Genomic DNA, 12,797 nt, shown 5'->3' with positions numbered 1-12,797 from the left:
GTACATAAGGTTGGGCCATATCGGTCCACCACCCTTCCATTCATAATTATTATTTTTGGAATACAAACGAATAGTCTAAAATACAAGGGGATGAAGATTTCTCACACATGCACTATTAAGGTGTTATGGGGGTTCAAATTTGAGACCACTTGTATGCAAATCAAGGTCCTTTTTCATTGGGTTAGACCCCGTTGACTACTCATAATTCATTCTACCCACAAATAGGGGAATCAAAAGGTGCATAATTATATCATGGTATTTTATGCTTTGGTGGTTCTTGATCATTTTGTTTTCCTTCAATTTGTGCAACTTTTTCAGCAAAAGAAACATCTTATCGATGCGGTTGTTAGAAAGCAAAGGAGCTCATTGGAGGCCAATATGATTATTAAAAGTTTTTTCTTAACGAGAGATTATAATTTATAAATTTCATGTCCTAAAAGCGAGGGGTTGTGATAGGGGGGGCCTTGATGTTGGGAGGGGCCTTGATGTTGGTGCTTGATGAATGCAATGCAATGACAAGGGTGGACCTGACCTTTTGCTTTCCTTCTGGCTTGAAGGCATAACCGGGGCCGCATTCTGATATTGTTTAAGATCTGTAGGACCCTTGTGACCCTTCACTGTTACGATAGGGCACTAAAAGATGTTGATATTTTCCCTAAAGGTGGCATTATACAGCTCAGCTTCGTAAGCGTTAAGCCAAAGGGTTTTCTCTAAAATCCAAAAATTCCTCAAAATCCCAAGTGAAACATAAACTTTCAAGGTTGTCAAAGAAGTGTGGTTGTTAGTAACCGGGGAAAAAAAAAAAAAAAAAAGATGTTTCGTTGCAGTCAACTTTACGTCAAGTAGCATACTTAGGACTAGGTGTGTTTGTCAGGACAATGAATCCGCTTTCTTATATCCAAATTCGAATTCCTTTTTCTGCAAATTAGACAATTTTTTGACCTGGCACATTTAATTTTCAAAGGAGGTCCAGTATGATTATGATGCAGCTAAAGCCAAAATAGGCTGGCACTGATTGTTTGGTTTGGTCACATGATTTTGCCTGCTTAGGGGGAAACAGAGGCATTGAAATTAGGGATCAGAACCAGATTGATAAAATAGAGAATTTTTACTGAACATGAAAGCAGTGACGGCACTTCATCTCCACTGTACTGTGGATTCTGCTCTGTTTCTCGTATGTACTTTGTTGTTCTTCCCAAGCTTGTCACTGCGCCAGTGCCCAGTGGACATACGTTTGAACCTTACAAGTTCACCTGTACGTATTTTAATTGGCAAAAACCAAAAAGAAAAAAATATTTTAACCTTTTAATCAACAAATTCACTTCTATTTATAAAAACTTGCCAAGCTACGGGACAAATCATTCTATTGCACCGACAGAGATACCAGATGGAGTTGGTCCAGTTGGAAAACCAGGCAACTAGTCTAAAAACCACACAGCAGAATGAAAAGAACGTGTGCGAGTGGGTGTTTTGTGGCCTCAAAACCTTACATACATGCCAATCCAAGGGCCAATAATCTTCAGCATTCATTATTCATTTTATCAGAAATGGGCTTTGTCAGTGTCAGATAAAATAAACATGCTACAAGGATAAACATTATATCTGCAAACCTGTAATCTCATTTGTATGGGAAAGAATTCTACAAATATCTGCAAACAGCAGAAATGCTATAATGAGGAGTTTAGAGTGAGGAGTTTATCTGAGGAGTTCAATTCAAGCATCAACAAATGTGAGGAAACCAATGGACTTAAACATTTTAAGTGATTTGATGGTGGGATTGAACTCCTCAAATGAGCTCCTCATTGCAGAAGCTCCCATGCAAACAGCACCAAATAACATTGAAGTAGCATAATCAGTAGATTGACATACAACATATATAATTGGCATGGCAAAGGGGAAGACAACTTTGAAATTCAAGGAGACTCCACATTGGGATATACTTGCCCAGTTGAAAGGGTATATGATCATAAATAGTGAACTCAACAACACAAATTGGGCAGGGATCCTGAGAAGTTGGAAATCTTAGAAGAGCAAGCTAGCCCAAGCAGCGATAAAAGCAAAGCCACCGAAAGGAGCCAACGTAGAATACTTTCTATCCTCAAGTAATGCCACAGTATAACACCTGCAAAAAAGTATTTCAATCAGCGTTCACTTCTGATAATATGAATACAGTACGGACACTTCCATGAATATTGTTTCGACAAAGCAAACAACTAGAAAAAGTCTGTTGGAGTGATGCATGGACTCTGTACTCAAGGCATTACACTTCATTGTGCAGTTTGCTAAGCCATAAGTACCAGGAGATCAATTTATGGAGTCCAGAAGCAAAATATTGGCAGACCAGAAATGTAACATGCATTTATATAATGTTACTCTTCCAGTTAACAAATTACAACATTTATCAGTCTAGAATCCTCATTACTCAGTGTAGAGGATTTTACCACACCAACAGACTAGGATGATTCCTAACTCAAGCATAATAATACAAACGTAGCTCTCTGGAAAGTAAATAAGTAGATCTTACTACATTGGTAGTGATACTTTTCTAGAAAAAGACCAATGAATTAAACCATAGGCAAGTCTTGTGACTTCCTTTGCATCCTAACAAGTAACAAGGTGAGTGCTTTTAACAAATATGGAAAACCTCTAAAATTGAGATTCAAGGAACTTCATTGTGCAAGAAACTGAAATTTTGAATGAATCTATTATGCAAAAACGTAGTGTTTTATAATCGAATTGAAGCTGTTTAGTTTGATGAAAAATGAAGCGCAGAAGAATGGAATGGCACTTACGTCCCTGAGAATGCGAGTATTCCAGTAGTCAAAAGGCCTCCAAACTGGAAAACAAAGACGAAATTATCATATATGCTCATATATGAATTTGCAGACCAACCAACATCACAACATACGAAGTTGAACAAACATCACATATCCCCTTTCAAAACCAAATAATGTTAAGTTTTGCAACTCCAAAAATGTGAAGGGTCGGACCCTATAGATTATGGTATGAATTCAATTAATAGTAAAATGATAAAAGGTTCGAACTTTGAACTCACAATGTTGGGGTGCTTCGTGATAGGGGCAGCAACCAGAGCGGCTGTGTGAACCAAATGGTAGAGAGACGCAGTTTGCCAAACCTACCCATTATTTGCAACGTAATTAAATGTAGAAACTCAAGAATGAGGACACAACCATGGACAATATGAGCTAAAATCAAATGGGCATATAGTAAAATAGATGATGTACATCTTTGTAAGTTGGGTTTTCGGGTTTGAAGCCATGGGCACCATATGTGCCCAACCCCAGAGCTGCCATTCCTGTTTTTCAATCAAAATCATATTTGGGGTTTGTCAGAAACAGAAAGACAATAAATATTCAAGTATGAGAGAGGAAAAAGGTAATACCAGAGAGCCCAGCTATTTTATGCCACAGTAGAGGATCCATTTTCGTTTCTTTATCTTGCCTGCTTCTCCTTCAGTGTCTCTCACTTTCAGGTGTTCTCAGGATCGGCAGTGGTTGTGGAAAAGGATTGACTCGTTAGAGTTTATGGACTGAAACGACACCGTTTAGACAAAATATGTCTCTTCTTTTTAATTTTTTTATTTGGTTCTTGTGGAGTTGGTTGAGCCATTCCACCTCTATTCATGTGGGCATAGGTTTGAAATTCCCATCCACTCAATGAATATTTGTGCAAACTCCCCTCTCCAATCACTTGTACCTAAAAAACACAACTTTTCCATATTTGAAACCGTGTTCATGCCCAAACAGAGACAAGCAAAATATAACACAGAATATAAACAGAGACAATATGCGTACGTACTGTGCGATGCAATATGTTGGCAAGAATTCAGGCTAAAGGTAAAAATTTGCACCAATGCAATAACTGTTGATTTCCCAATCTGTCCTGAATAGGTGTTACAAATATTTTGGACAAGTCACAGTATGAGGTAATCATGTAAACAAGCAGTCACTGGAATTGAAATTTTCGTCACAAGTTTTACTGGGTAAACATAAGCTCCCCCTAGAATCATACGGGGTTTACGTTACGTTGGCCTCTAGCCAGGTGTGACATATTTGTACAGTTAAAACCTACAATTGCCTAAACAATGCTAAAATGAACTCCCAAGCAAATCTTGCTTCCCATGCCTATCCTTCTCTGCTTTTTAGTATGTTATGCTTAAGCCCTGGCTTCCACAGAAGCATGAAGCAGCTCGTCAGGGGTTGCAGCAGGATCCAAATCCCAACACTTACCAGGCAGGTTACTTTCTTCACTCTTGAGTAACCATGACGGCACCTGGTGCGAAAAGCGTAGCATCTCTCTTCTCGGAATCAATTGAACGGCACTGCTGTCTGTATTACTTTGATATACTGTCTTGAATCCATCCAGTTTGACAAGGGGCGACACGCAAACACCAAGCTCTTCGGAGTAATCATCAAGAACCTCCACCATTACATACTGGTGCCTCACTTCATCTGAAGTTGATCTGTCCCAATCTCTCGACCAGTTGCGATACATAGCCCAAATGTCTCCACGTTTCGGGTATATCCGAACACATCCTCCTCTACCTGCTTTCTCCCGGCTCAAAACATGAGAGAAAATATTAACTTGCTCAACTACATCAAGATTCCGTGCCCTGAAATTTCCACAGGATTTGGTAAACCCACAATCCAGCCAGTTCACTGACCCAAATTCACTGTCAGTTTTAGAGTTCAAGTAAGTGATGAGTATCTTGAATGGTTTGACTGAGACCACTTCACGTATCAGACAGTACAAGCGAGGCATACCATCTTCTTCGTCATATAAAGCCCATATTTGCTTTGGCTTGAAACATTCCTCCGACCTATCTTTGTCAAAGTCATGGAAGTCGGGATCAGGGACAGTTATGGAGAGAGGCTCAGCATTCTTTGTCTCTAATTGATGTCCTTGAGTTACTTCCACTTCAACCTGTCTTTTTGTGTTCTTTATAGCAGCAGCCGCTTCTGAAGCCAAATTGATCTCATTTAATTTCTTCAAAATCTCTGTTCTTGCCTTCTCAATCAACAGCTTTTTAGCATCAAATGCTGGTGCCACTGAACAACGTCTAGCAAGAAGTTCTCCTGAACTAGGAATTTTCTGATCATTTCCTAGAGTCCCATTTCCATTTGCTAATTTTGCTTCTGAAGCAGATTTTGATACTCTTTCGTCATGCCCATTTCTAAAATTTGCTCCCACAGTAACTTTCCTTTTCTTATCCAGTCCATCGTTCTTAAATTCAGGCAGCTCATTACATCTAGGAGGCATATTCGAATTCATATTAGCCACAGCAGTTGTAGTGGAACGTTTTCCATTCGCTCTTGATTTAACCTTCACTCCAGCTTTATTAACATTTCCATTTGCCTGATAAACAGCATCAGGGGATATACCAGATGATCCGTGAGGACCCGCAACACCAGTAGAGGTTCCAGGATATGAGCTCCACTGAAACGACATATTTGGAATATATTCATACCCGTGTCCAGAATGAAAACCCGAGACACCGTTTCCCGGGAAAAAGGTACCATTGCTTGGAACATATGTAGCCCCATCAAATCCATGATTCCCATACCCATTACTAGGCACATATGACCAAGGAGGAGGATAAGGAAAAGAACCATTTGCTGGGGCTGCCCCACTTTCCACAGCAATGAAAATGCCTCGGCAATTTTTACATGAAAGTCGTTTGTTCACATATTTCCGGAGATACTCATACTGAACCTTGCAAGAAGTGCAGACAGTCCAGAAAGTGTCAAGTCTACCATGAGATGCCGACGAATTGGAACAATTGTTGAAACCCGGAACCCCACCAGCATGAACTGAAGATAAATTAGGCTGATTAACTGTGGTTGTCGATTGTTTTTTTCTCTGAAGATCATAAAAGCTTCTCTTGGTAGTGTCAGACAACAAAGTCCATGCTTCGGAAACAAGTTTGAAAGCCCCATCAGCTCCCACACTTTTGTTCTTATCAGGATGGAGTAACACAGCCATCTTTCTATATTGCTTCTTCACTGCATCTTTATTTGCAGAAGGTTTCAGTCCAAGAATTGAATAATGATCTATTTCACCATAAAATCTTGCCTCGGAAGCAACATAAACATCAAATGTGGCCAGCATTTGAGATATGCCCTCCAGTCCAGGGTACAGTGATTTAGCCTTTAGTGCATAATGCTTAGCACCAGCATAGTCTCTCTCAGCAAATCGCTTCTCAGCGATCTCTTTTGCTATAAGAGCCTCCTCTATGTTAAATTCCATGTAGGAATATAGATAACTTTAAAACCAAAGATCTTCAAACAAAATCTATGACCAACCTAATGTGCACAAACTCGGAAATAGCCCAATTCTCATATGTAACCACATTTTCATTTCTGCAAAGACAAAGTAAGAATCATGATAAGTATCAAGCTTCAATTTTTTTCTCATTAGAACTGCGACTGGCTAATACAAATTTAACTAATTAAGACTTATTAATAACAATGAATGCAGAATCATATTTAATGCACAAATCATATATCAAACCAAAAAGAAATTCGAAGTTCAAAATCTCAAACAGGAATTAATGCGAACCGATTTAAAATTAACCGAATTACCGTGAACAGCCAACAATAATTATCAAGATTTGACCTTCTTTACTAAAAAAAAATTAGGACTCATGCAGCATAAATGCAAAAAATTAAGTTTTAATTTTCATCAGTTTTCTCGGCAGCCAAACAGCTTCAGCTGCCAAAATAAAAATTCTATTTCTTCAAACCACTAACAAGCATGAAAATCAGCTCAATTTTCCAAATCAAGCCCAAAATTGCACTAAATTTCACAGCTTTAAACAAATGCACGGAGATCGAAATCCAAAGCCACCATACTGAACTCCAAGATTAAAAATTGAGTACAAAATTGAAGTCCACAGCACCGATTAGCACACAAAATAAAGTTTTTTCTTTAAAAAAAGGCACTCACTGAAACTTGAGCTGAATGAAGGTGAAGAAGACCCAGATCGCCACGTGTGCTTGGGAGCTCGAGCAAAATCAAGCTGAGCTAATTGCAAATCTCACTGTACATAAAGCACAAACACTGAGAGAAACTCATATTTTATAGCCCAAAGTGGAGGAGCTACTAAACAGTAAAGTTTCTTCCTTTAGGGCTTGAGCTGCGAAATCGGGTCACCGGGCATGCGGATTCGGGTCGGGATGTAAGATAACGGCGAACGACGGCGAGGATTTGGCGATTCCGTCGATATTGGTGTCGGAAATGGGACAAGATTTATTTTAGGTAATAAAATCGTTGAATTTTTTTTAATTTCAGTGAGAGTAAACAGTGCGTTAATAGTATTTAATGGTGGAGGGTGCTATTTTGCGCTGCCGTGCGTTATGGGCATCGAGTAACTTCTTTTCCGTTTCCATTAGGGGAGTGTTTGGTAGTGGGCACAAGTGGACTTTGGAGATTAACCTAATTGTTAAATTTAATTAGTTTAATTAGTTTATTGGCTGAGATTTGGTAATGGCTGCATTTGATTATTTATTCATTTACTCGCTAATAAATGGTTTTACATGATGATTGGAGATAATCATGTATGAAAATTAGTTGCACAAATAATAAATTTTTGAATGAATGAATGAATGAGCCACAAATTGTTTATTATTTTATGAGTAAATAAAACAAATCTCGGAGTTTGGAATCTTAACTGATATGACCGAGGCTGAAGAAAGCATTCATGGATCTTCATACTCCTTGATTCAAGTTGAAGATCCATCAACTTTTGTTGGTCTTTCCCTCGCACATGGACAAATTTTCAAGATGCCATCATGTAAATCATTTCAAAATATCTTATTACAAATATTAATGGGAAAATTTTGAAAATGCAACTAGAAAATTTACCTTTAAAAAAAATTGTTGTACTCAAATATGTTTTCTCTCGGATCGGGTGAAATTTGAGCTCTACGATAATTAAATGGTGTCTCTGGGAAGATTTACCTGATCCTTTTTCAAGATTTAGAGATTCATATTTGTTTTCTGTTGGATCGAGTGAAATTTGAGCTCCACGAGTCGAATGGTATTCTTGAAAAGATTTACCATATCCTTTTTCGAGATCTTCATACCTAGATCTGTTTCCTCTCGAATCAAAGAGGAATTTGGGCCCCTCGATAGTCGAATGGCATCTTTGAGAAGATTTACCCTATCAACTTTCGATATCCTCATACCTAGATCGATTTCCTATAAGATCAATGGGGATTTTGGGACCCCTCAATAGTTGAATAGCGTCTTTGAGAAGATTTACCGTATCAACTTCCGAGATCCTCCTACCTATATATGTTTTCTCTCATATCAAGTGAATTTGGGTCCCCAAAGAACTGAATGGTCTCGTCGACTATGTTGCCTCACTAGCCAAACAAAGGTCATGCGTGGAAATGTGGGGATCAATGAACTTCCATCATATCTAGTCTTCATTTCCCTGCGTGATGGTTTCCGTGGTCTGTAGTCGGTGATGTAAATCAAGTGTTTGGTTTGGGGCTTTTCTCCTTTTAGGTTTGATATATCATTGTTAGGTTCGAAGCTAAGTCTAGTTCTAGATCGTTTCTTTTATTAATTGTTTATATTTTCTATGCAACTATTTGGGCTATTCTCTTTTTTACCATTATTGGGCCTCTCTCAGGTCATGACTTGCTTTGTAATTCTTTTGTTTGTTTATTGACGTTCTAACATAATTATCTTTCAAACCTTAAAGCAAAAAATTTGATATGTTAGTGTTTCATTTATTCAAATATGCATTCACCTTCAACCTCATTCGTACAATATCAAGTAAAATTAACACTTATTACATCATTGTTTAGTGACCAAAATCTAAGATTTTTTATTATTTAAAATAACTCTAATATATTGTATTTTAGTTTTTGGTACATTGAAGAAATGCCTAATCACATTCCATTTCTTAGTTTTAGCATTCATAACACTCCCAAAATCATGCTAGTGAATGAATCAAGTAGCTCATTAGAACATTAACAAAACAACACATGATTTCTTCTTTATTTTTCTATTTGGACATGTAAGCATTCCTAATTTGCTTAGCCTAATGTGGATGGTGGCATATAACTTTACTCCCTCACATTACATGTTGGTCAAATTTGGAATTCCTCTAAAATAACAAATTTTCACTTGCTCTTTCCTTGTGGCGTAGAAATTTTTGATCCCTTGGTCATATTCTTCAACCATTCACCTTTCTTTAGTTAAAATTTAAAAAAAATAAAATACAATAATGAACTTCTGAAAATGAATCAATGTGAAGCAGAAAAGTTCAGGCGCATGAACTGATTGTACTTCCACAATAGTGTTACAGATCCTGCAACAAAACCTATGTGTAGATCATGTGATAATTGGATGGATGGGACTACACCACAGTTTGTCTGGTACCCTTTTTCTTTTTCCCAATTGACATATTCTTCTTCTTTTTGGCCCAGAAGTCTTGTCTGGCATGTCCCAAGTTGAGATCTTTTTAGGACAGATATACCCAAAATCTTACAATATTATTGTTTCTTCTATTAAAAAAAAAAGAAGAAGAAGATAAAAAGAGGAGAGAGCTCTTCAATTATTATTTCCATGTTTTTCATTAAGATATAGCTCAGTAAGCATACTAATTACTAAAAACCTATTATATAATTTATTTGAGTTTTATTCGTGAATAATTGACAGTCGTTCATCATTGACGGGTAACTTACTTTAAACAAGATAGTTATTAGCATTGGCCCATGGACTCGGGGGAGATAAATGTGGAATGTCATCTTGGGATTTGAAAATGATGGATGGGAAAGAAAACTGGTAGAAGACGTGGTGACCTAAATCTGAGTCTGGTTGGGAATTGGTGTTGGGGGGAGGGTGTGAATGTAATATGTGACATAATGAGTCAATGATCAGCTATTTGTTGGACCACCCAGTGAGATTAGATTAGGCTGCTTGGTGTTGGTTTGCTTCAGTCCCAATCAAACAGTTTGTGGCTAACCCTAATTCAACTCAACAGCTACCATTGCCCAATTGCTAACTGGCCCGCATTATGTTTTTCTCACCAGATTGTTCTTTTTTATTAGGTCAAACTTGTCAAGGGCTTGGAACACTTTTCAAGTTTCCAGTGCCATTGCCCAGCTGGGTTTTTATATATATATATATATTTAATTTTTTCTATCTTTTTTTTTAAATCTTCTATTGTATGCCCAACTGGCTTTGCTTATACTGGGCTATAGATATTGACATGTTTTTAATATTTAATAAATTAGCATAAAAAAAGGACTGATCAACTGGATTCAAAATAAGCAGGCTACTAGTGGAACCAACCAAAAAAAAAAAAAAAAAAAAACACGAAAAAGCAATTATTTTCGCATATTTATGAGTGTTTTTTTTACAAGCGATATTGAAGAAGGAAAATTTAAACAGAGGACGTCGAGTGCACGAATGATTAGTCTTAACCATTTTTTATATTTTTTAATTGAAAAAAGAGAAATGGGCTTGTATTGGAATCTCTTTGTATATAGAAACAAAAGGAAAAGAGAATCCACTCAGCTTTGGCACTACCCACCTTCATTGTCAAGGCCTACTTAGCCTAAAGCCAAAGATTCTGACTTCCAAAATGTATTTTAAAATTAAATTAATAAATAAACAAAATATACCAATTCCTAAGAAGAAAATTACAACAATTTTACTATAATAATTAAGCATAGGAATTAGGTAACTACCATCTCACATTTTTTCCCACCTCCTAAATAAATCAAGTGACAACTATTTAAATACCCAATAATAATAAATAAAATATTAAAAAATTATTTATTTTTTTCTAAATAAAAATTGATATGTATACTAAATCACTAAAGTAATACCAGTACTATCAACCCTCATCAGGACCCACTACAGTCAAAACAGCGAAAAAGTCAACGAATCAGACGTTCACGGTGTTGCAGAGGAACATGAGGGACGATGCGGATGCATCCCCTCCACCACCGCCGCCACCGCCACCGCCACCGCCACCGCCGCCGAGCCTGCCGCTTCGCTCGTAGTAGTCGACGCAGAACAAGGAGAGCGAGAGCTGGACCTCGTCTCGAGTCCAGACTCGCCTGACCAGGTCCGAGTCGCTGAGTCGACTCAGGACGGGGCGGACGCAGACCCTGTAGAGGCGCTTGTAGCCGCCGAGGGCGACGACGACGGGGCGGACGGAGGAGGGGGGAGGGGAGGACACGTGGCGGAAGCAGAGGTGTTCCCAGAGGGAGTCGTTGCGGGCGAGGGTGGACCAGAGGCGGCAGACGCAGGCGGCGACTCCGAGGGAGGGCCCGTCGAGGCGTTTGAGGATCTCGACGAGGATGTCAATGTGGTCGTTGATGAAGAACTTCGGCCTTTTCTCTTTGTCTTCTGAAGATGGTGTCTTCTCATGAGGCATGGTGTTTTTGACGGAGTGACTGAGGTATGACATGCTAACTACAGCTCAAAACACTTGCACTAGAGAGAGAGGAGGGGAGGGGGAGAGAGTAAAGATAGTGGAGAGAGACTCATGGGTGTATATATATTTATATAGACTTGTGCATGAAAATGTGAGATGAGAGTGTTTTGTAGTTATAAAGTTTGGGGGGGGGGAGAGGATTTGGTTTAGCCGTTAAGGGGTTTTGACTTGTGCATGAGAGAGAGAGTGTGTGTGTGTTTTCTTTTGATTTTTGGTTAAGAACCTTAGGATAAACAAGTTGGTATTAGATACCAATTTACAGTATATGATTATCTGATTATTTAGCTGATAGTTTCAGTATATGAGTGGATACTGTAAATTGCACCAACTAATTCCTCACTTTTACTTAATTAATTGATCGATGATTTTTATAAAGAAAACGTTATTCGCACTTCTAATTTGTCATTCCAAAACAAGTTTATATGTGATTAACATTTGATTTTTATTATATGTAACAAAAAATACGAGAGTTTTACTAATTAAACAAAAGAAAAATGAAGTTTTGGTGAGAGTTTAGAGTTGGAGAGGGATGGAATGGAAGGGGTACGTAGAAGTGTGTGTGATGTGATTGTGTGGTGGGTATCGAAGGAAGAGAGAAGGGGCCAAAGGAAAAGTTCCAAGGCACAAATAACTGGAACCAATGCTGAATGTTTTGCTTTTTCCCCTTTTCCTGCTTTTAAATATTGTTTTTTGGGGTCAAGTAGATTTGTTGTTTGTTGTTTTTGTTGTTTTTATATTTGTTATTGTGTGTGTAGTGTAGCAGTGAATTCTTCAAGACTTTGGTTTTAAGGCCGTTGGGAAATAAGTTTGGCCAATCTACAGAATTGAGCCGTGCCTCGATATTGGTCTGCACGTCTATGGTTACTATTAAGCTTAGGGGTGGACCTAGTAGATAGAGTAGTGGGGTCCTGTAGCTGTAGGGTGTGTGTTCATATTTCAATTTTAAAAGGAGGAGGACCCTCTTTAGAATTTCGCAACCCATCTGTCATGGACTTACACACGATTGACGCTAGCATTTTTTTTTCATGGTTGTCATCAAAACAATCCACTTTCACTATGTTCAACTCTAATAGGTTCATTTTTCAGCTAATAATTTGCTTAATTAATTGTGGATTTCAATTGAAAAGGTAAAAGAAACCATATGCTGCATCAGATTCAGAATATGAGTTTCATCTTTCTACCTCTTCTTCTTCTTCCAAGGAACACCAAAAAGTCACATATCACATAGGAGGCTGTGTTTCCCCAGTTTCCTCTTCAAGAAAATAAATGTGGCACTGGCATTGGATACCAGCCACAGCAATAGAAGACTTTTTAG

General features: G+C 38.1%; 3 protein-coding genes across 3 annotated transcripts; all 3 read right to left on the bottom strand.

The window, feature by feature from the left end:
• Positions 1 to 1,599: 1,599 nt before the first annotated feature.
• On the bottom strand, positions 1,600 to 3,631 carry LOC117621402 (transmembrane protein 256 homolog). Its single transcript, XM_034351847.1, has 5 exons — positions 3,404 to 3,631; positions 3,246 to 3,316; positions 3,056 to 3,136; positions 2,793 to 2,836; positions 1,600 to 2,122 (listed from the first exon to the last, which is right to left on the bottom strand). The coding sequence occupies exons 1-5, from the start codon at positions 3,441 to 3,443 to the stop codon at positions 2,023 to 2,025; spliced, it is 336 nt and encodes a 111-aa protein (XP_034207738.1). The 5' UTR covers positions 3,444 to 3,631; the 3' UTR covers positions 1,600 to 2,022.
• Positions 3,632 to 3,852: 221 nt separating this feature from the next.
• LOC117621401 lies at positions 3,853 to 7,464 on the bottom strand. Its single transcript, XM_034351846.1, has 2 exons — positions 6,967 to 7,464; positions 3,853 to 6,380 (listed from the first exon to the last, which is right to left on the bottom strand). Exon 2 carries the CDS (start codon positions 6,265 to 6,267, stop codon positions 4,177 to 4,179), a length of 2,091 nt encoding a protein of 696 aa, XP_034207737.1. The 5' UTR covers positions 6,268 to 6,380; positions 6,967 to 7,464; the 3' UTR covers positions 3,853 to 4,176.
• Positions 7,465 to 10,524: 3,060 nt separating this feature from the next.
• LOC117622859 (F-box protein SNE) lies at positions 10,525 to 11,574 on the bottom strand. The gene has a single exon (XM_034353641.1). The coding sequence runs from the start codon at positions 11,453 to 11,455 to the stop codon at positions 10,928 to 10,930; it is 528 nt and encodes a 175-aa protein (XP_034209532.1). The 5' UTR covers positions 11,456 to 11,574; the 3' UTR covers positions 10,525 to 10,927.
• Positions 11,575 to 12,797: the final 1,223 nt, after the last annotated feature.

Source organism: Prunus dulcis, chromosome 3, assembly GCF_902201215.1.
Source record: "Prunus dulcis chromosome 3, ALMONDv2, whole genome shotgun sequence".
NCBI lineage: Eukaryota > Viridiplantae > Streptophyta > Magnoliopsida > Rosales > Rosaceae > Prunus > Prunus dulcis.
This window is presented reverse-complemented; position numbering and strand designations above follow the sequence as displayed.